Source organism: Trichomycterus rosablanca, chromosome 2, assembly GCF_030014385.1.
Source record: "Trichomycterus rosablanca isolate fTriRos1 chromosome 2, fTriRos1.hap1, whole genome shotgun sequence".
Taxonomy (NCBI): Eukaryota; Metazoa; Chordata; class Actinopteri; order Siluriformes; family Trichomycteridae; genus Trichomycterus; species Trichomycterus rosablanca.
The window spans coordinates 6,785,420-6,807,199 of record NC_085989.1 but is presented as its reverse complement, the minus strand read 5'-3'; the positions used below and the strand labels follow the sequence as shown (position 1 = coordinate 6,807,199).

General features: G+C 40.3%; 1 protein-coding gene across 1 annotated transcript in view; it reads right to left on the bottom strand.

Moving 5' to 3' along the window:
• The window catches only part of ptprua (protein tyrosine phosphatase receptor type Ua), a 245,213-nt gene extending 223,802 nt beyond the window's left edge, over positions 1-21,411 (bottom strand). Inside the window, exon 1 of the mRNA XM_063010511.1 lies at positions 21,267-21,411. Within this exon, the coding sequence (XP_062866581.1) occupies positions 21,267-21,408 (142 nt within the window). The 5' untranslated portion in view covers positions 21,409-21,411. The remainder of the gene's footprint in view (positions 1-21,266) is intronic.
• Between the last annotated feature and the right edge of the window lie 369 nt (positions 21,412-21,780).

Below are 21,780 nucleotides of genomic sequence, written 5' to 3'. Positions count from 1 at the left end.
TTTATTCCTAAGAACTTCAATCTGAGAAGCTCTTTTATTTTTACCATGATTGCTACTCATTGTATCCAGTTCTTTTTAACCAATGACAACAGCCTAGAGCATTTGTTTATACTCCGTCTTAACATTCATTTCATTGTTAATTTTATGCGAATAAATACGTGTTTATTTAATCAAGTACAAATCTGAGTGTGTCTATCTTCCTTTATCTTCCTACACTCCATCTCCTCCTCATTCTAAATCACAAGAGCATCATGCCTACACAATAACTCAAAAAAGAAAAAAATCCCATGTGCTCTTTGTTTTGATCACAATGCACTAGCATGTTGTTTTACGGCATTAAAAACCAGCAAAGCTCTCATAACCTTCGCCCAAAAGTACGTAAAACAACCTCATGTCAGTGCAGTGCCTCGAAGTAACAGTACAAAATAATTCTACTTCTGTTACACAACCTACACGCTCTGAAAGAATCCAGCTCAAAGGTCATCCTTTTTTGTATGGCAGCCCCAGGCACCTAATAGCTTCAAATGGTTTCTAGTGATCTGGGTTTTTATCAGATCTGCACTATACTTTCTAAATTGAAAAGCATAGCAGTTCACAATGATGCAGGGAAACGGCTTAGTTTAGAATTTTTTTGATAGTATATACTGTACTTTACCCCTTACCAATAATTAGGGCCCTACTAAATTCGAAATTACACTCATAAATTGAATGATAGAATAAATGAAAGCTACGATACACAGCACAGCTACCTTAATAGTTGAATGTAAACCTAGAACATCCAGTGACGGCCTCAAAGATGAAAATTCTTGTTCGTGTTTTGACCCCCAACCCCTCTGCATCCACAGATTTGTTTTTTCCAAACTCAGTTACCTGAGTCATGTTTTTATCTGCTTTGGACTTTGACATCCTGGACATTTTGATTAAGCAATTGCTAACTGAATTGCCGTAGGACTGCTAGAACCGCCTCATAGTGCAAATGAAAAATGTTAAATCGCTAAACACACAGCTGATCATTTGAATTTCACAATAAATTGCCTATTACGCAGGGAACGGCTCATTTCACGGTCCGTGACGAGATTTTCACGAGGTACTACTTACTTAATAATGTACTGCAAATTTAATAGTAATTAAAATCCTGCTCTTTGAAAAGGTCGTCTGTCATATACCTGTAGATTCTGATCTAATTTGCACCAGATGCTAAATATTGTCTTTTCTTATGGACAGGCAGATGTTATTTAGACTAGCATGAAACTGGCAATACTGCCTTATACAATGGCACTATAAATTACACACCAATTGCTTACAAGAGTAATAAATCAGCATGACAAAGCAAGATCTATAAAGACATGAACGCCTGCACAGAACCCTGATCTTAGCCCCACTGAACAGCTTTGGAATGAACTGGAACATCAATTGAGGATTTCTGGACCAACATCAGTGCCCAGGCATACGAACTCTCTTTTGACTGAACGGGCACAAATTGCCAAAAGATCACATAAAGGTCACACTATTTTATTACCATTTGTTTTTGGTCTTATTGATTGTTGGGATTGTATGGGATGAGGTTGGCTCTGTCGCCACGGGTAGCACTGTCGCCTCACAGCAAGAAGGTCCTGGGTTTGATCTCCAGGTGGGGCGGTCCGCGTCCTTTCTGTGTGGAGTTTGCATGTTCTCCCCGTGTCTGCATGGGTTTCCTTCGGGAGCCCTGGTTTCCTCCTACAGTCCAAAGACGTGCAAGTGAGGTGAATTGGAGATAGAAAATTGTCCATGACTGCGTTTGACGTTAAACTTGTGAACTGATGAATGTTGTGTAATGAGTGACTACCGTTCCTGTCATGAATGTAACCAAAGTGTAAAACATGACGTTCTCTATTTCCTCGGCTGCTCCCTTTAGGGGTCGCTGGTGAATCGTGATCCACATTATTGATTTGGCACAGTTTTTACGCCAGATGGCCTTCCTGACACAACCCTCCCTATTTATCCGGGCTTGGGACCGGCACTACACTGCACTGGTTTATGCATCCTAGCAGCTAGGTACCTATAGGACAATTCAGTGTCTCCAAGGAGGAAACCCAAACAGACACGAGGAGAACATGGGAGATCTCCAGTGCTACCCACTTAGCCACCGTGCCGCCCGTGTAAAACATGATGTTAAAATCCTAATAAATAAAATGTTGATGGGATGTCCAACAAGCTCATGGTCTAAATACTTTTGGCCACATAGAGTGTTAAGTCTTGAAGGACTGAAATAAAGTACTAAATAACTAATCCTACACAGATTCTTACTAGTTCAAAGAATGGTTTTACAGTCTTGTTTACAAATTTGCGTCTCTTTTAACAGACTCCAGTTATAACACCATCTGTGACATGTAAACATTAGAAAAATATTCTAAAAACAACAGGTCAATGGGTCATGGCGGAGGGGAGGATTAAAGCTAGAAGCCGGTCCTTGTTTCTCAAACGTCTGTCTTCGGGTTGAAAAATGAGGGTGTAAAGTAAACAAAAGAGCACAAAGTTTCCTTTTAAGTTTGCTCAGCCGAGTCTTCGGTACATTTCTTTAATGATAATAGACATTCCCAATCATTCTATGCAAAACAAGCCACATGTCACCTTGACCCTTCATTATCAATTCATATAATTAATTCATCCTTACATATGGAGTCCTTTCGTTACTCCCAAGGGGGTGCGGAAAGTGAGGGGGGTGTTAAATCAAGCGCGAAGAAAACTGAAAGCTCAAGACGAGCGCGTTCATTGTCGTGTATAAGCATAGACAAACGAGTGAGGAGGACGCGGCGTGCCCTTGAGAGGATTATTAGCGCTCCGGTCGTGTGTTTATCCCCGGGCCTCCCACATAGCCGCCAGATAGTGGCCGTGTTTTTGGAGGGAAGGAGCAGCTGTTGGGGCAGGTGCTGCGATGCTGGCACACCTGGAAGGGTCACTCTTTTTTACTTGTTGCCAAAAATGTGTGTGTGTGTGTGGTGGTGGGCAAGAGATGCTTCACTAACGAGCACAAAAAAGGTATGATACAGATATTATAAGGGTCGTTATGATCCTACAGTCCTTGTTGTGAGTTTTGCAAACAAGATACATGATTTTGTAGCTGACTGCTAGATTGTCTGGGGTCAGGGTTAGAAATAACACTATACAGGGTGTCCTGGGTGTTTCCTGAATAGGATAAAGCGGCGGTAAAACAGGCAAGGTTGAGGTACTGAGGTAGCCTAGTGGGTAGAGCTTTGGGTTATCAAATGAAGGATTGAGATTTCAGATCCCAGCTCTGCCATGCAGCCACTGTTGGGCTCTTGAGCAAGGCCCTTAACCCTCTCCGCCCCAGGGCTGCCATACAACGGCTGACACTGCGCTCTGACCACGCGAAAAAAGAATTTGATTGTACTGTACACCTGTATATATACCGATCAGGCATAACATTAAAACCACCTTCTTGTTTCTACACTCACTGTCCATTTTATCAGCTCAACGTATCATATAGAAGCACTTTGTAGTTCTACAATTACTGACTGTAGTCCATCTGTTTCTCTACATACTTGTTTAGCCTCCTTTCACCCTGTTCTTCAATGGTCAGGACTCTCCCAGGACCACCACAGAGCAGGTATTACTTGGGAGGTGGATCATTCTCAGCAATGCAGTGACACTGACATGGTGGTGGTGTGTTAGTGTGTGTTGTGCTGGTATGAGTGGAAAAGACACAGCAGTGCTGATGAAGTTTTTAAACACCTCACTGTCACTGCTGGACTGAGAATAGTCCACCAACCAAAAATATATCCAACCAATGGCGCCCCGTTGGCAGTGTCCTGTGACCACTGATGAAGGTCTAGAAGATGACCAACTCAAACAGCAGCAATAGATGAGCGATCGTCTCTGACTTTACATCTACAAGGTGGACCAACTAGGTAGGAGTGTCTAATAGAGTGGACAGTGAGTGGACACGGTATTTTAAAACTCCAGCAGCACTGTTGTGTCTGATCCACTCATACCAGCACAACACACACTAACACACCACCATCATGTCATTGTCACTGCAGTGCTGAGAATGATCCACCACCTAAATAATACCTGCTCTGTGGTGGCCCTGTGGGGGTCCTGACCATTGACGAACAGGGTGAAAGCAGGTTAAAAAAGATATGCAGAGAAACAGATGGACTACAGTCAGTAATTGTAGAACTACAAAGTGCTTCTATATGGTAAGTGGAGCTGATAAAATGGACAGTGAGTGTACAAACAAGGAGGTGGTCATAATGTTATGTCTGATCGGTGTATGTACAACCCCAAATCAGAAAAAGTTGGGACAGCATGGAAAATGCAAATAATAAAAAAACACAGTTTCTTACATTTACTTTGACTTTTATTTGATTGCAGACAGGATGAACCTGAGATATTTCATGTTTTATCTGCTCAACTTCATTTCATTTATTAATAAACATCCATTCCAGCATTTCAGGCCTGCAACACATTCCAAAAAATTCCATTCTGATTTTGGGTTGTATAAATTACAAATAAAAGCATTCTATTCTATTCAATTCTTCCGTGGGGCTGGTGCTACTTAAAAAACGTTAGGTGCAAAAGGCAGTAAGACAACCTATCTTAGGTATCAGCTAAAGCGATTTAGAGCAGCCAGGGCTCCTGCTGGGCACCACAGTGGCACAGCTGGTATAATGGGTGCTGCATAGCAAAAAAGACTCGCAGATTCAATTCTTGCCTCTGGTTATTGTCTGTAAAGAATTTTTCCCAACGTCTGTGTAGCTCAAACTGCACTTCTGTTTCATCATGTCTCATCATTAACAATCATCAGTTCTAAAAAATAATTATATACGTAGGAACAGAAAATAAAATGTTCATGGTAAAAAAACAGGTCGATGAAAAGTGTAGTTTCCTTAGAAATTCTTATTCAAATCATTCTCTGTATCGTATTGGTTTAATTTGCTATAGCTGGTGCCAAGCTTTAAAGGCGCACCAAAAACTATATGCACCCCCTATCGCTCTCGTATGCTCCCCTACTACCACAGCACAGCTTTTGTTTCCCTGGACTTAGAGTTTAAATACTTGGGTAAAAATAAGCTGTATTTATATACAACGGTACCTTGAAACTCAACGTCAATTGGTTCTGGGAGTGGCTTTGAGGTAAAAAGGTATTCAAGGTATTTTTTTCCATAAGGATGTATAGGAAACCTGTCAATTTCCTATGGAGTGTGGTGTGCACAAAACATAGCATGACTTATTGTACTAAAACAACAATGAGCAGTAATAATTAAGATTGGTTTAGTGTTCCTATGTCATTGTTTTAGTGCATTTAGTCAAATTAAGCTTTTTTTAAATGATAAGTGTTTTAGACTCTTGGAAAAGCTGATTCTCAGCACCCCGAGCTGTATAACACAAGTTTAAAAGTAAAACAGTCAGGAAAATACAGCTAAACACAAATACATGTGGATGCTTTCAGTGGTAGAGTGACAGTTATTTTACACAAATAAAATATTATATTCGCACTTTGATGATGTTTTACTGCACCACTCAAGCCAAGCACTGAACAAAGCAACAGTCGCACACGTCAAGTTTAAGGGAAACGTTGAGTTTAAGGGTACAAATTTCTCAACGAAGGGCATCAAGTTTTAAAGATTTATAATTTAATCCTGTTTGGGCTGTATCTACTCCTTGGTAGTTCTATTGGTAGATGGTTTTAAGAAAACAGCCTTTCTAACATATATTTTTTAATATTATTTTCTTGGTGAGACCATTAATGGGTACCGTGGCAGCTGGGTTGTAACGATCTGGTGGACTGAGTAGCTGATTGAGTTCTGATTGAGACCCTGTCCCTTTGTTTCCTTCTGAATTTCCTGGTGATGGTGTTGCATAGTGTGTAGTGGTAACTTTATCTGTTTCTAGGCAAATGGGGTTCAGTGGTACTCAAGCTCACTTATTCATTTGTAGGTTTGGGAACCATGCAGCAATGGTGTTCAACCTTACCCTTTTTTTCCAGATTTTTCCAGATTCCCTGAATCTGTTAATTATATTAGCTACTGTAGATGGTGAAATACTGAATATTGTTTATTATGTAGTGGGTCTATCCTTGGCTATCTTTAAATCTCAGAAGGATTGCATCACTACCGGTAAACACTGAGCGCAAGTCAGGAATACCCTGAACAGGGGGCCAATGTTTGGACGTTGAAGTCATCAATTTTAATTTCCATTTTCTTTTTTCTTGATATCCTTTGTTTTGTTCTTGGTTTATATTTATTCATACAGTAAGTACAAAGTCAAACAATGTGTTTGTGTCTGTGTTTGTTTAACTATTTCAGTCAGAGCTTAATGCATCCTGTGGGCTCTGTACGGTTTCTGTTTACCGGATCCAGATCCAGATTATTGCACTTTTCTATATTAGGTAATACATTTTTTCTTAGGAAGGTGATCCTACCCTCGGTGATTCATGCACCCTACACTATTTTAATGATTGAAATCTCCTTTATTAGGAGACCGGAATTTCTGAGAGGGACAATTTTATGCCTGTGTCAACCTCACAATGATAAAAATGTAAGAACAGAGCAAAATCGCTTTTAAATTGCTTCCTCGGGTCTATATTTAACTGCTCTGAATGGGTTTGAGAGAAATCCTATCATTTCTTTATCGGTTATGAATGCAGCTTGCATACAATAGAGCGTGTTTAAACCAGACACCCTGAACTTGTTCCACAGAGGAGCGATACAGTTTAATTAGCAAATACATATTAAAAAGCACTAAACTTTTTATGGCCAAAAGTGTGTGGACACCTGATCATGAGCTTGTTGGACTTCCTATTCCAAAACTGTTTGCTTCAATAGGAACAGCCTCCACCCTTCAGGCGAGGCTTTTCACACGATTCTGGGATGTATCTGCGGAAACTTATGCCTATTTATTCAAATACGAGGGATCTTCAAAAAGTTTCCGCACTTTAATATTTTAGTTAGAAATGGTGAGGGCGGGAGGAGTAGTAATTGGTCGTGTCTGAGACTGAGAGTTTGTTTGTTTGTTTGTTTGTTTGTTTATTAGGATTTTAACGTCATGTTTTACACTTTGGTTACATTTATGACAGGAACGGTAGTCACTCATTACACAAGGTTCATCAGTTTACAAGGTTATATCGAACACAGTCATGGACAATTTAGTGTCTCCAATTAACCTGACTGCACGTCTTTAGACTGTGGGAAGAAACCAGAGCACCCGGAGGAAACCCCCGCAGACACGGGGAGAACATGCAAACTGAACAGAAAGGACCCGGACCACCCCACCTGGGGATCGAACCCAGGACCACCTTGCTGTCACCTTCCGATGCATTTTTTCCAGAGTCGTACCAACTTTTTAATGATATCAGCAAAAAATGTTTTTGGTTGAGCGCATAGCCACAGATGCACCACTGCTTTCACGTCATCATCACATGAAAAGAGTCTTTCCCTTAAAGCTTCTTTGAGCGTCCAAAAAGATGGAAATAAGATGACGCTAAATCAGGACTATAAGCTCTCTCAGTCTCAGACATGACCAATTACTACTCCTCCCACCCTCACCGTTTCTATCCAAAATATAAAAGTGAGAAAACTTTCTGAAGATCCCTCATATTATCATAAAGCTTTCCCAATATTCACAAAGCTCTATGAAATGTTTATTGTTAAAATATTGAGAAATTTGACAAACTACTAATCACCGTTCCGAAACTTTATCCTGGATGGGTTAGGCTTAGCATAGGTTGTCGTAGGACTGTCTTTAATTTCTGATATTTTCAGCTTACAGTTCGATTATCAGAACTGAACCCCATCATAAGTGTAGGAGCACTTGTACTCTTGAAGTTCCCTTAGCCACTAAAGCCTAGAAAGTTCTACAAGGGTTCTGTGTGTGCTAATTGAAAAATAGTCGCATGGCTCGGCATATCTGTCACAACTAGAGCCAGCACCGGCGTCAGGATAACAAATTGCCGCCCGAGCTCAGTTACAGATGCAGTAAATAATCCATAATGCTGCACAGCTCCGTTCTCAGCTATTCATGTCATAATAGTTAACAAGTGTAATCACACGATCTCATTAGCATGTCACACGTCTCAGATTCAGATAATTAGAATTGGTTGCAAACCACTGTCAGAGACTTCAATTTCTTACTTTGTTTGCGCTGCGGTAAGCAATTCTTAGAAGTTTAATAGCCCTGCATGTTACTTCTGACAAAACAACAGTGGAGCTGTTAGCCATTTAGGTTTTTTGTTGTTATTAGTCTTGAGGATCTGTCTGATTCAGGCTGAAAAGTGGATGGAAACAAAGACTCACCAGGGAGGAAACAAACTAAGTTTTAATTGTCGATGTTTTCTGAACAGCAGTTGAATCCACTCTGTCCCAAATCACACATCTTATTCAAATGTGTATAATTAGTGCACTGCACATGTTATAGTTCTAAACTATGTAGCATATACATATTACGTGATTACTAGTAAAGTAACTAGTAAAGGCAAGCTGTAGCCTAGTGGTTAAGGTACTGGACTAGTAATCAGAAGGTTGCTGGTTCAAGCCCCACCACTGCCTGGTTGCTGCTGTTGGGCCCTTAATCAAGGCCCTTAACCCTCAATTGCTCAGACTGTATACTGTAACTGTAAGTCGCTTTAGATAAAGGAGTCTGCTAAATGCCGAAAATGTAAATTGTAAAATGTAATTTGGGCAAGCTGTAGGCTAGTGGTTAAGGTACTGGACTAGTGATCAGAAGCCCCACCACTGCCGGGTTGCTGCTGTTGGGCCCTTGAGCAAGGCCCTTAACCCTCAATGGCTCAGACTGTATACTGTAACTGTACTGTAAATCGCTTTGGATAAAGGAGCCTACTAAATGCCGAAAATGTAAATGTAAATTTAACAGTGCGATAAGACATCCCAAACTAAATGAATAAAATGTAATAAAAAAAGAATACAATAAAACTAATGCTCTTTTTTATTCTGCTTGTTTACTTCATTTGATTTAAATTTAAATGCCCCAAAATATCAAAAATATGATTTGGCCCATATGGCTTATGGAAAATGTGTTATGTAAAACAAAAATGATTTTAATGTCCACCCTCACTCCCATTTGTAGCTATAACAGCCTTTACAGACTTTTCACTAAATATAGGTTTGAGGAATCTGTTCCAAATTCTGCAGTGTGAAAATAGTCATTTATTATTAGCAAATTTATCATACAAAACAACACACACACAGACCACATGCATTCGCAATCCTTCATTGTCACTGTTTTACCACCAATTTATTCTATTTAGGACCGTGGTGGGTACAGATCTCTGGGCGAATGGTAGGAGACACCACAGACAGGTTGGCTGTCCATCACAGGGCAACTACACACATTTACACCTAGAAATTAGGGCTGTCGAAGTTAACGCGATAATAACGCATTAACGCAATCTCAATTTAACGTGATTATAAAAATTATTGCCGTTAACGCAAATTCTAGTTCATGTTGAGACTTGACTGGTAGAACAAACGTTTTAATGTCGGACTTGCCACCGTTTTTTATTTGCGGTTTGTTAACATAATGTTACCGAGCGTGGTAGTGTCGTAGTAATGCACTTGCATAATAAAGAAGCTGCCAGTCCTCCATTCACGTAACGCTAGGACGGACACTTAAAAATCCTCCTTTTGGAGTGAACTGGTTTCATTTTTGATCAATATTATTTACCATTGGCTCAGGTACATGTCGAAACAAATGCTTTGTATATCATTGGTTTAACAGCCTCATTTGACTCCTTATAGAGCTACCACTGGCCAATCGGAGAAGGTCCGCCCTCTAAATGCTAGTCTGTGATTGGGTGGTTGAATTTCGCCCGCCCTCTCTGTTTTGTAAACACCGCGCTACCTGAGTCAATCACTCAGCTCTCATGATCAGGAACGCGGTGAAAATGCCAAAAAGTAAACTTTTGAGGCAGCGATGAACGGACCTAAATATGAAAAGACACAACATTTAGTGAGTAAAACAGTCATTTGTTATATAATTCTTGCTTAAATTGGTCAAAAACTGTTATATGGGTTCTGGATTCATTCTGTGTGTTGCAGTAGCATGTCCCCCTGTTCCTAATAAGATGTCCGGCTTTTTGGGGTGTAATGTCCTCCTTTTTGTTACTATGAATCTGGCCACCCTAGTCTAAACACACTCAGTTCGTGTAGAAACATCCATTAAACCACTGGATAGTATTACTGCCTAGTATGTGAGTGAATAAAACTCCCTTACAGTTTTCTCTTGTCCCAGCAGTTTTTAACATTAGTACATTTAGCATAAAATGTGTTCACCATTGTAATTGTAACATTTCACTTAAAAATCCTTGTTTTCTATAACATTTACACAGATTTTTTTTTAATGCGATTAATCGCGATTAACTATATGAAATTCTGAGATTAATCGCGATTAAAAATTTTAATCGTTTGACAGCCCTACTAGAAATTTCATGTCTGTCAAGACTGCATGTCTTTAGACTGTGGGTGGAAACTGGAGCATGCAACCTCCACACAGAAAGGACCCAGACCGCTTCACCTGCGAATTAAACCCAGGACTTTCTTGCTGTGAGGCGACAGTGCTACCCACCGAGCCACCATGCTGCCCAGTCCATAAAACATTATTTTGTAAATACAAACTGGTTTTATCTGGACTTTTGATCCCCTGTTTAGAGAATATGCACTTTAATGAGGTTATGAGTGAAGTTTGAAGTTTATTCCTTAAACTGTGACAATTTTAAAACAAAGAAAATATTGTTGTCAACTATGTTGACAAAATGAACAGAAAACAAATAATAATAATAATAAAAGTTAATAACAAAAATAATAATAATTATATTTATATTATAATTAATAATGTTAAAATATTATCATAATTAACAATTATATTAATTATATTATGATTTTTATTTATTTACTTTATTTATTTTTTCTCCCTTTTAGCAAGCAAATTGCACGATTGCATCATGCTTCCTCTCCACCAATGCCGATCCCTGCTCTGATTGAGGAGAACAAAGCTGACCCACGCCCCCTCCGACACGTGGGCAGCATGCCGTATGCATCTTATCACCTACACTTTGACGAGTGCAGTGCAGCTTAGCACTGTGTACGGAGAGATACACCCTGAAAGCACTCTTTTCTCATCTCTGTGCAGGCGCCATCAATTAGCCAGCATCAATTAGCGTGTGTTTTTACCGCTGCGCCACCTGAGCGGCCCTTATTATTTTCTTTATAATATTTGTATTAATAATAATGCTATAATAATATTTTAATAATAATTATATGAATTATATTATTATTTTATTTAGAATATTTGTATTGGTAATAATGCTATAATAATATTATAATTAATCATTATATGAATTATATTATTATTTTATATATTGCTGTGATGCTCACAGCCTGCAAGACATTTCTCATGATCCACCAGTATCCATGTGGATCTCTTCCAGGTACTCTGATTTTCCTTCCACTGAGACTTTACCCCGCCTGCCATTGTTGTGATCTCATCCCTCATTTATTTCTGACTCTCTTTATGCACAGTGTTTATGAACTGGTTTATATGCTGAAGGATTTAACTGCCACTATACAGGGTACCAGTGCGAGAATCTTCTCCAGCATAAAACAGCACTCCAATCAGCCCAGCTCTTGTTAAGTAAATCGACTGTGTCTGCTTAGCAACCCTAAGACAACCGAGGACCTGATAAGCAGGAATAGTTTACTGATAAAAATACGATGTGGTTTCAGCTATAATTTAACAAGACGTGAACTTGAGTTTAGTGATGCCATATTCAGCCAGAAGGTATAGATAAGAGATAGATAAGAGATAAAGAAGAGGTATGGTGAATGAAAAAGGCAAGTCATATTAAAGTCAGAGCAGAAGCAGTGTTTGATTAGAGCAGGTGCTGCTAGATTATCAGCACGATTTAGCTTGACTCGTAATACTCTTGAATTGCTGGCCTGTCCAAATTTAATAACTAGGTGGTGCAGGGGTGTCCAAACTTTTCTTGTTGGGACCAGACAGATTAAAAAAATATGAAATTACAGGCCACAAATTCACACACAAGATATTTTCCATTTCACTTACCAGTTTATAATCCTAATAGAAAAATTATTATTATACTTCTATATTATTATCTACATTATCTAATATTATTATACATCTTATTATACATATTATACATCTAGATTTTTCCCAGCGTGTCTGAAATCTTCTGCATTTGCTGTCTAGATTTCATTTCTCTGGAGTCGCCATTTTTATCCAAAAACTCAGGAACTTTGATGTAGGTGTAATGTTAATATTATAAGTTGGGGGAAAGAAGATGGGGAGCGTTTTAGATTTGTTTTATGCGATGATGACACCCAAAGTTAAAACAAGAAGTTTTTTAAACCTGATTAATAGAAGACCAACTTTAATTGGTCGAGCCATTTCAATAAATGGTAACGGGCCGCAAATGGCCCGCAGGCCGTAGGAGACTCGGAAGGACGAATGCTCACGATAGCTATTCGTCCTGTCATTCTAAATGAAGGGGTAAAAGAAAACAATGTTTCCCTCCGGCCCTCTTAATCAGTCACGGCTGAATGGACTGCAGGGAAATGCTGTCATGTTTTCACTCTCACTGAAAGAAATGGTAACAGCAATACAAATATGTTGGTTTCTAAATACTATAAAATGAGAGAAAGTATTCTCCTACTTTTGTTTGTACTAATTCATTAATATACACCATTGGACAATAAGTATTTGGACACCAGACTATGAGCTTGTTGGACATTCTAATTCATAATGCAAAGCCATTGACATTAATATGAAATTGCTCATCCTGTCATGGCTGTAACAGCCCCAAATTGTCTAAGAAGGTTTTACACAAGATTTTGGAATGTTCCTGTGGGAATTGGTCAATTGGTCATTCAGTCAAAAAAGCAGAACCTGAAGTCAGGCAGGCAGGCAGGCAGACAGACAGACAGACAGACAGATTGCATCAAACCCTTTTGCATAGTCACAGGCTAGTTAAAGTGTCCATGCTTACCACCTACAACAGGCATTAAAACTGAAAATGATTATGTCAATGGCCGGGCACGTATGCATCATTTTCCTTAGAAAGAAATGGCACAACGATGCCATTAAAGTCCACATCTGTTACAAATGCTTGGAGGTAGAACTGAATTTTAGCATTACTCCTGCACTATTAGTCTTTACCGCTTAGAAGTAGCTCCACTCCATTTCAAATGAGTTTAAATGTTCTCCTTTTTCTCTCAATCTAAGCACTTGTAGTTCATTATTGCAATTCCTCTGCCTTTTGCTCCAGACTAGCATCCACCCTCTCTGACATGAAGTCACCGGGTGCTTCTTTTCACCAGCCAGTAGTGGATTCTTACAGAGAGTGACACTATGCCTTATGTATATCTTCCACTACTCGTGCTGGCACCCATCCAGGCTGGCAGCACCACTGAGATTCAAACCCAAGCTCTCCATGTTGGTAAACTAGCGTAGTAGACCAATACGCAACCAAAGCTCCTGCTGTAAATCCCATTTGACTAAATAAACCAATCAATGATGTTTTTGTGGGTTATCTGCTAATCAGATAGTTATCAGCATCCCTAGATGGGACGTTATATGCTTGCCGGCTAAAGATTCGAGCTCTTGAGTTTGAAGGCTGGTCGTGCCTGAAGGAGGAAAGGTCAACTAGGGGTTCTCTCCGTTGCTGCTGTGGGTGGTGGGGGATGTAAATAGAGCATAACGCCACCACCACCACTTGGTAGCAGTAGACGTGGTCAAGGGGTAGTCTTGGGGTGGTCAGGCAGGTGGTCAAGGATCATAGGGGTAGACTGGAAGACATGGGGACCCCCTCAAAAAATACATGCATTTTTTAGGCTAATAAAGTCTGTGTTGATTATAAAAAAAAAAACAGATTAATTTAAAAAAATCTACAAACCACTGATACTATATATATATACATGTATATACAGTCGAATCCGGTTAATCGGACCACATCGGGACGCGATCGTTTTGGTCCTAATAACCGGCTGGTCCGATTACACGAACATGCCCTATGTTACAAGACGGGACGTGCTATAATTTATGTAACATATTAAATGTTTATTAAACCTTTATTGTGCGATATACTGTACACGTATAGCGAACGTACAAACAAGAACTACTGTTGCTTACGAACTTTGTTCATTGAAAAATTAATTTGCAAACAAGTTTTTCGAAACGATCTACAACACAATGTACAGTATAGGTACTCAGCATGCGAAGCATAATAAAAAAAAAAGTTCTTACTAAATTCCAGTCAACGTTTGAAGAACTTATCCAGTGTGATCTGATGCGTTCTCTTGACGGACTGCACTTGAACAAAATCACCACAAACATCTAACGCAGCAATGGGACTGCCTTCATTTCCCTCCTGCATGAAATAGCGGCGCAAAGTTTCAATGCATTTCCTAGCATCCTGCGTTGTCGCTTGCACCAACTCATTAGGGGCATCATCATCACTTTCCTGGTCTTCCGATGCTGTCATGTGTTTCTCTGCAATTCGAGCAACAATTGCAGCGTCGTAATCTTCATTTTCATCGTAGCATTGAAGCTCGTTGTCGATGGATAAAAATTCTTCGTAATTTTCGACCTGCTGAAGTTCCACATTTCCGTCGTCATTTTCACTTTCAATCGGCATGTCAACATCCATCTCCAAGACCAAATGCTTAAAGCCACAGTGAGAAAAACAGTTCTGAATTGTCTCGCTGCTTATTTTTCGCCAGCTGTCGGCCACAAATGTAACTGCTTGTAAGATGTTTTGCTCTTGTCAACACAACTTTTCGGATTTCCTGACCTTTGATAAAAGCATAAATTCTCCCGGGGAGCCCAGGAATCCTCCCATATCTCGCTGACCCGCTTTGCATCCGCTCTAAGTGGCGACTTGTGGCTTCTTTTTCTTATTCGCTCTCACGTTCTTTGGTCCGATTAAACGGAATTTTGGTCCAAATAAGCGAATAACATTACACGTACATAATAGGATTTGTTTCGGTACTTTAGGATTCGGTCCGAATAAGCGGCTGGTCCGATTAACCGGTGGTCCAATTAACCGGATTCGACCGTATATATACATATACTGTATATACATAAAATTCCAAGAAGGTGCCAAATCTTTTTTTTTTTTTTTCAATGATTCATTCCCATTCTTGTATGTCAGCTATTGTGCGATGGTACAATAAAAACTCTGAAAAAAGGATTTTGAAGTGCTTAGCTGTGCTGTTACTCTTGACTTGTATAAAATGTCATTGTAGAGGGTGCAGCCTTGGCAGAGTCCAACGTATTTAAAATCACTTCACAGTACGCTGCAAACACGTGTAACAAATCCACTGTGGCCTAAAGTATTCGAACACTTGTCCATAACCCTGTTCCGAAAGCACTGGCGTTAATATAGAACTGGTGGCACATTTGCAGCTGTAATGACTCCATTTTTCTGAGAGGGTGTGTGGAAATCTGTGGACATTCAGTCAAGAGTAGTTATATACTGTCACAGTACTGTAAGTCGCTTTGGATAAAAAAATTTAAAATCGGGCCGAACTTTTTTGTACAATGGTTCTTGTAAGAAGATAGACTTGGTATAAGGTGCACAAATTCTGGACTCTTGAGCAATTAACAAGACGATTAGATTGAGATTAGATTGATTTAGAAAACACCAGAGGATGCCTTCAACTCAGCTGATGAATGAATAATTGCAAGGATGTAGCCATGAACTGACCATGGAGGGGGCAAATCTATGGGGGTTGGGGGTGAGTGGTTCTTGTCGTTCTAAAACATTCCTGCCATATCCACAACTATTGGGAACACCAACGGTTCCTAACATTATGCAAAGCTAGAGAGTATGTGTATTATGTTAATTTATAATTTTTACATCTGTATATTGAGGGGGGCACATACGTATATGTATATTGTGATTACAGCCTTGAATAACAGCATGAACATCCATCGCGGCGAGAAGGATTATGTCCATTATTGGGCTTGTATGGTATGTTATGTATAATATAGGGTCAGCCAAAACCTGTGGTGCAGACACTTTTTGAAGATGATATTCTGGGATATGAATATCCTTGTATAGGGCTTTAACAAGGTCATGTGCCTTTTATTCCTATGGTCTACAAAATTAGGTGTTTGAACATCCTTGAACTTTGATGGAAGGTTCTGGATGGCAGACTGCCAAGAACACTAGAAGGCCAAAAGTTGAGTTTAGATGCTTTAGCAGTGCCCTCATTACTAACAGCTGCTTATATTCAATTTATAAATTAAATTGTGAGGTTTTAACTTTGTGCAGACAGTTTGGGTAAGGCCCTTGTTCTTAGGGAGGTCCATAAATGCGTTGTTTGCTGGAGTTATCTCCAGTTGCCTGTACAAATCCCTGACCTCAACTAGGGGTGGGTTTATAAAATCGATTTTTCGATTCGAATCGATCTTTATTTGAACGATCCGATATCGATTCATATAAACGCGAGATCGATCTTTTAAATACGCCCCTTTTTACGGTGCACACGGAAATCTGTTACCCCCTTTAATTTCGCGTGACCAGCCAGTGTTTTTTCATGCAACGAGATCTGACCTGCACATCAGTTTAGCATGGCAGAAGCTCAAGTTATGACCACTACACAACTTTTTGCGCTGATTTTCGCTCGGCGACGGGTCGGTGCTGGATTCGGGAGGAACTCGGTCAAAACTCGGCTCTCGATCAATGTGAGAAACAGCGAGGGGAAACACAGGGGAGAGGTTGTAAACAGGTGGAGCGCAATATAGTTTCTATCAGAATACATCAGCACACGCGAGTTTTACAGTATTTCTGACTTGATCGTTCTCTACAAAACAAAATATTTATTAACCTCCAACTCACTACAGAACGATCCCTGCTGCTCGTGTTGCCAAATCCACTCAGATTCATTTATTTCATCAGCGCGCACACTTTGATCACTCGCTACTTGTTGATGTGCATGTTTGGACGTGGTATCATTAAACCTTTCATCACTTCTCACGTGTGTTTTCGTGACAAAACGTAGTTTTGGAGACCAGAAAAGCTCGCCTGTGATTCCAGTTGGAGATAGATGGTGTAGTGTAAAACCCCCCATCGCCGATCAGTCGTGTAGTGTGAACATTACAGCGACCAGGTGTTAATCACAGTGTCGTGTAGTGTAAACTTGGCATAAGCTGTTCAACAGCCAGGTGTATGTTTACATTACATTTACAATGTTGTAGCGTGTCAGACATATAAAATAATAATAAAAAATGAATGTTACTGTTTTCTGTAATACACAAATATTTTTAATAATGAGTGTTCTTTGTACAATTATCACATTCGTTCTCTGAACATCTGTACATATTTAAACAAAACCTGTTAATGTAACTCAAATATGCCTAAATGTGCTGAATCGAAATTGAATCGAAAATCGAATCAAAAATCGAATCGAAAATCGAAGATCGAATCGAATCGGGCCCTTGTGAATCGGAATCGAATCGATCCAGGAAATTAGTGGCGATACTCAGCCCTAACCTCAACCCCAATGAACAACTTTAGATTGTTTAGAGTCAAATGGTAATTGCAAGCCTTGCCTTCCTGTTCAACATCATTGCCTAGTCAACTGCGTATCAAAGCATTTGTTTTTGAAATAGGTTGTACAAGGAACGGTCAGACATAGATCTTCTCCAAGGAGAATTCTCCAACATTCTACTGCAAACCATTCAAGACAGGTATTGCAGCATTTCAGAAATGATATAAATGTTCTAGAGATGAATGGTGGTCCCAGTCCTGATTTATGTCTTCATATAAACATATTGTCACTCGCTTTTGCTATTCATTCCCTCCCCTGTGTATGGACGGTTACTCTACTTTCCAGTAAATGCTTTAATGAAGTGCACAAGCCTGCTTGCCCTTGAATATAGCTCCAGTAAACCTCCAAACACTGGAATAATCATCTAAGAGCATCTACGCTGACCTTCCTCGCTCCTGATCAGCAGTAGCACATACACAAACACTCAGTCACTGTCAGATCAGCACGCCGTGAGCCTGATCTCTGGGTTAAATTGGCTTCACCCTTACCCACACTTCTGTAAAAGCTAAAATCTGTATTGAAGGTGGAACTGAACCATGGAGGTTAGTTCATATACTGTTTCCAACATGCTTAATTTATTGTGAATACCCGATAGGCATAGGACACGCCAATGATCAGATCATGAAGAGATTTATTTGGTGAAGACAACCTGTGTAATTGGATTTTTATCTGATTCTGCAATTATGCATCTGTGGAACAACAATTCTCTCATTTATTCATTCATTCACTTGGTGGTGGTGTTTTACCACAGCTTTTTACTGGTTATAGTGGGTCTGAATCACTGGGTGGAAGACAGGCAACACCCCAAAGAGGTCGCAGAAGTCTATCACAGGGCAGACATACCCATTCATGCAAAATAAAAAAATCGTATCTCCAATTAATCTGACTGCATGTCTGCAACCCATATGGACACAGGGAAAACATGCAAACTCCACACAGAAAGGACAGTGAATTGAACCCTTCTCGTGTGAGGTACAGTGCTACCCTGTGGGTGTGTCTGTATCAAGTTTAAACAGTATTTAAAACCTGATACTAGACCACCATACGCTACCATGTCATTACCATGTTAGTCAGTGTGGTAATGAGATTGGTCCACCACTCAAACATCATCTGGTCAGTGGGGCTCTTATGGAGGTTTCTTGATTGATTAATGGGGCACAGGAGGTGACAAAGTGTACAGAGCAACAGATGGGCAACAGTTGGCAATTGTATATTCAGTGGGTAGCAGTGTCGCCTCACAGCAAGAAGGTCCTGGGTTTGATTCCCTGGTCGAACGATCTGGTCCCTTTTCTGTGTGGAGTTTGCATGTTCTTCCCGTGTCCGTGTGGGTTTCCTCCGGGAGCTCCGGTTTCCTCCAACAGTCCAAAGACATGCAAGTGAAGTGAATCAGAGATACAAAATTGTCCATGACTGTGTTTGATATTAAAAACTGGAACTGATTATTATGTGTAACCAGTAAGTAACAATCCCGACATGAATGTAATCAAAGTGTGTAAAACATGACGTTAAAATCCGAATAATTAATAACAAATAAATAAATAAATATAAAATGATTAATGGACATATACACCAGATATACCTACCTAATAAAATGCTAGGTGAGTAAATCATCCACTTACTTTCCATTAATCTAGATTTTTCCAAAATTACCACTCCAGAGAGTAAACAGTAAGAGGAAAAAACCTCAAAAGTGATTTTGGCTGCATGGCCTAATGGGTTGGAAGTAATTACAAAAACAAGTACATCTCAGACAGGAAAAGGGACAGCTTTTTTCTCTCTCGCTACAGGCGTGTTTTCTCCTCGTAGGATATAGTGTTTCGCTTCAGGTGGTGCCTGACGAAGTCTGAATGTCACCAAGGGTACGCATCCTTCTGATGAATTCTGTCTCTCCTAATCCAAATGAGGATACACAAGTGCACAAAGGGCCCATTCAAACTCACAACACGTCTCAAGAACCGCTGCCCTGCCAGGGACAAGCAAATGGAACCAAAGAAGATTCATTTGGGTGTTTAATGCAATATGGGAGTAGATGCTGTGCATATTTTCACTGCAGATTTATGCACATTATGCTTAGATTTATACGTTATGCTTAGAAATATAAAAGTATGTATTTATTGGCATAAATAAAATATGTAAAAAATTAATTTAAAAAAGTATCCAAACATAACATTAGTTCTTTGTTGAAAAGTCGTTGGAAATTGCAATTTTAAATGTAAAAAATAAAAAAAATTCTCTTTTCCCCTTAACACCATACAAAAAAAATCTAATTTCAAGCACAACTAATAAATTCATAAATTAATTAATGTAAAAAATTGATTCGTTTAGGACTTGATATCTTGTTTGGAGTTGATATCTTGATCTCCTCTTCACATTCAGTCTTGTGACCAATAAGTAAATATGTACAATGCTGCCTGTATATATCCTACTACATTGATTGATTCATTGAATCGCTGATTCATTCATTGTCTGCTTTAACCTTTTGATCAGAGTCGCTGTGGGTCTGATTCTTTGGGCGAAAGGTAGGAAACACCCTGGACAGGTCGCCAGTCCATCACAGGACACACACACACACACACTCAAACTCACAAAGTTCAAATCTCTATCTTCTCTTCAGATTCAGTTATTTGCTCAATAAGATGTCAAATGCTGCCTGTATATATCATATTACATTGATTGATTGATTCATTGATTGATTCATTGAATCATTGATTCAATCATTGTCTGTTTTACTCCTGGTCAGTGTCGCTGTGGTTTTGCGAAACCTGTGGGTCTGATTCATTGGGCGAAAGGTAGGAAACACCCTGGATAGGTCGCTGGTCCATCACAGGGCACAGACACACACACACACACACACACACACACACACACACACACAAAGTTCAAATCTCTATCTTCTCTTCAGATTCAGTTGCCCAATAAGCAAACCTGGACAGGTCGCCAGTCCGTCACAGGGCAGACACACACACACACACTAAGGGCAGTTTTCAGTAGCTCCAACTAGCCTGATTACATGTCTTTGGACTTGTGGGAGGAAACCGGAGCACCCAGAAGAAACCCACACGGCCACAGTGAGAACCCTGGCCGCCCGGCAGGATCACTGAACCCAGGCACTTGTTGTGAGGCGACAGCGCTACCCACTGCACCGGCATGCCACCCTTTGCTCTATTCATGTGACTACTGTTCCATGTATTTTCTTTTATAGGTGTAGTCAAACTAACCTTATTTATATGAGCACAGAGAATTTACTTGTAATAAATGCTATGTGAAATTGCAAGCCCATGCTATAAAGTCTAATGACACTAAGGAGGTTAATCCTGAACATTTTGTTTAAGAAAAATTACAATGACTGACTTTAACTGCGTATGAACTCAGCGTATTTCTGACTTATGCACAAAACTAAGTATATAAAGTACCGAGCCAATAAAAAAAAACGTCTCCAGACTGCGCACTGCTCTTGCGACACATACTGCATTTAAAAAGTGCGCTAGAAATTTCTGACGCTCCTCCAAACTCGTGCAAACTTTTTAAGTTCGGTCAATAGCGCCATCAAACAGGTAGCAAAGCCCCGCAACAACATGCCCCGCAAATCAGATCACCGCATTTCCAGCAACCGCGTGCCAATATATCCAGAAGAAGCGCATCTCCAATCACGCACGCGTGCACAGGTACAGCCAGCCTTACCTGTTGGTCCTTCGAGATTTTCCCCGCAAATTCCCACGCAGAGCAGAAGCAGTAAAGTCAGCGCGTTCATGATTATTCCGCTTTGACAGGGCGCACGAAATCCGCTCAGTGTGCTGGCAAAGTCGCGCGCTTTTGCGCCCATCGGTCGCTCCTGAGCCGCTACTGAGAGCCGCAACACTGAGAGTTTACGCGCGCGAGGAGAGAGAGAGCGCGAGAGAGAGCGCACGAGAGAGAGAGAGAGAGAGGTGCAGAAAGTGCGCGAGCCCGTGTAGGTCCGGATGACGTCAGGACCAACGGTTCCAAACGAGTTTTATTCTCTCACTCTGGCTTCCAGCTGCGCCCCCCCACACCACCACCACCACCACCACCAAACAAACCACACACACACACACACACACACACACACAAATGCAAACGCACGCGCGCGCACGCGACACACACATACAAACACACGCGCACAGTGCGGAGCGGCAGGGCGACGGCGCCCTCCTCAGGAGATGAACCGGTTCTGAAC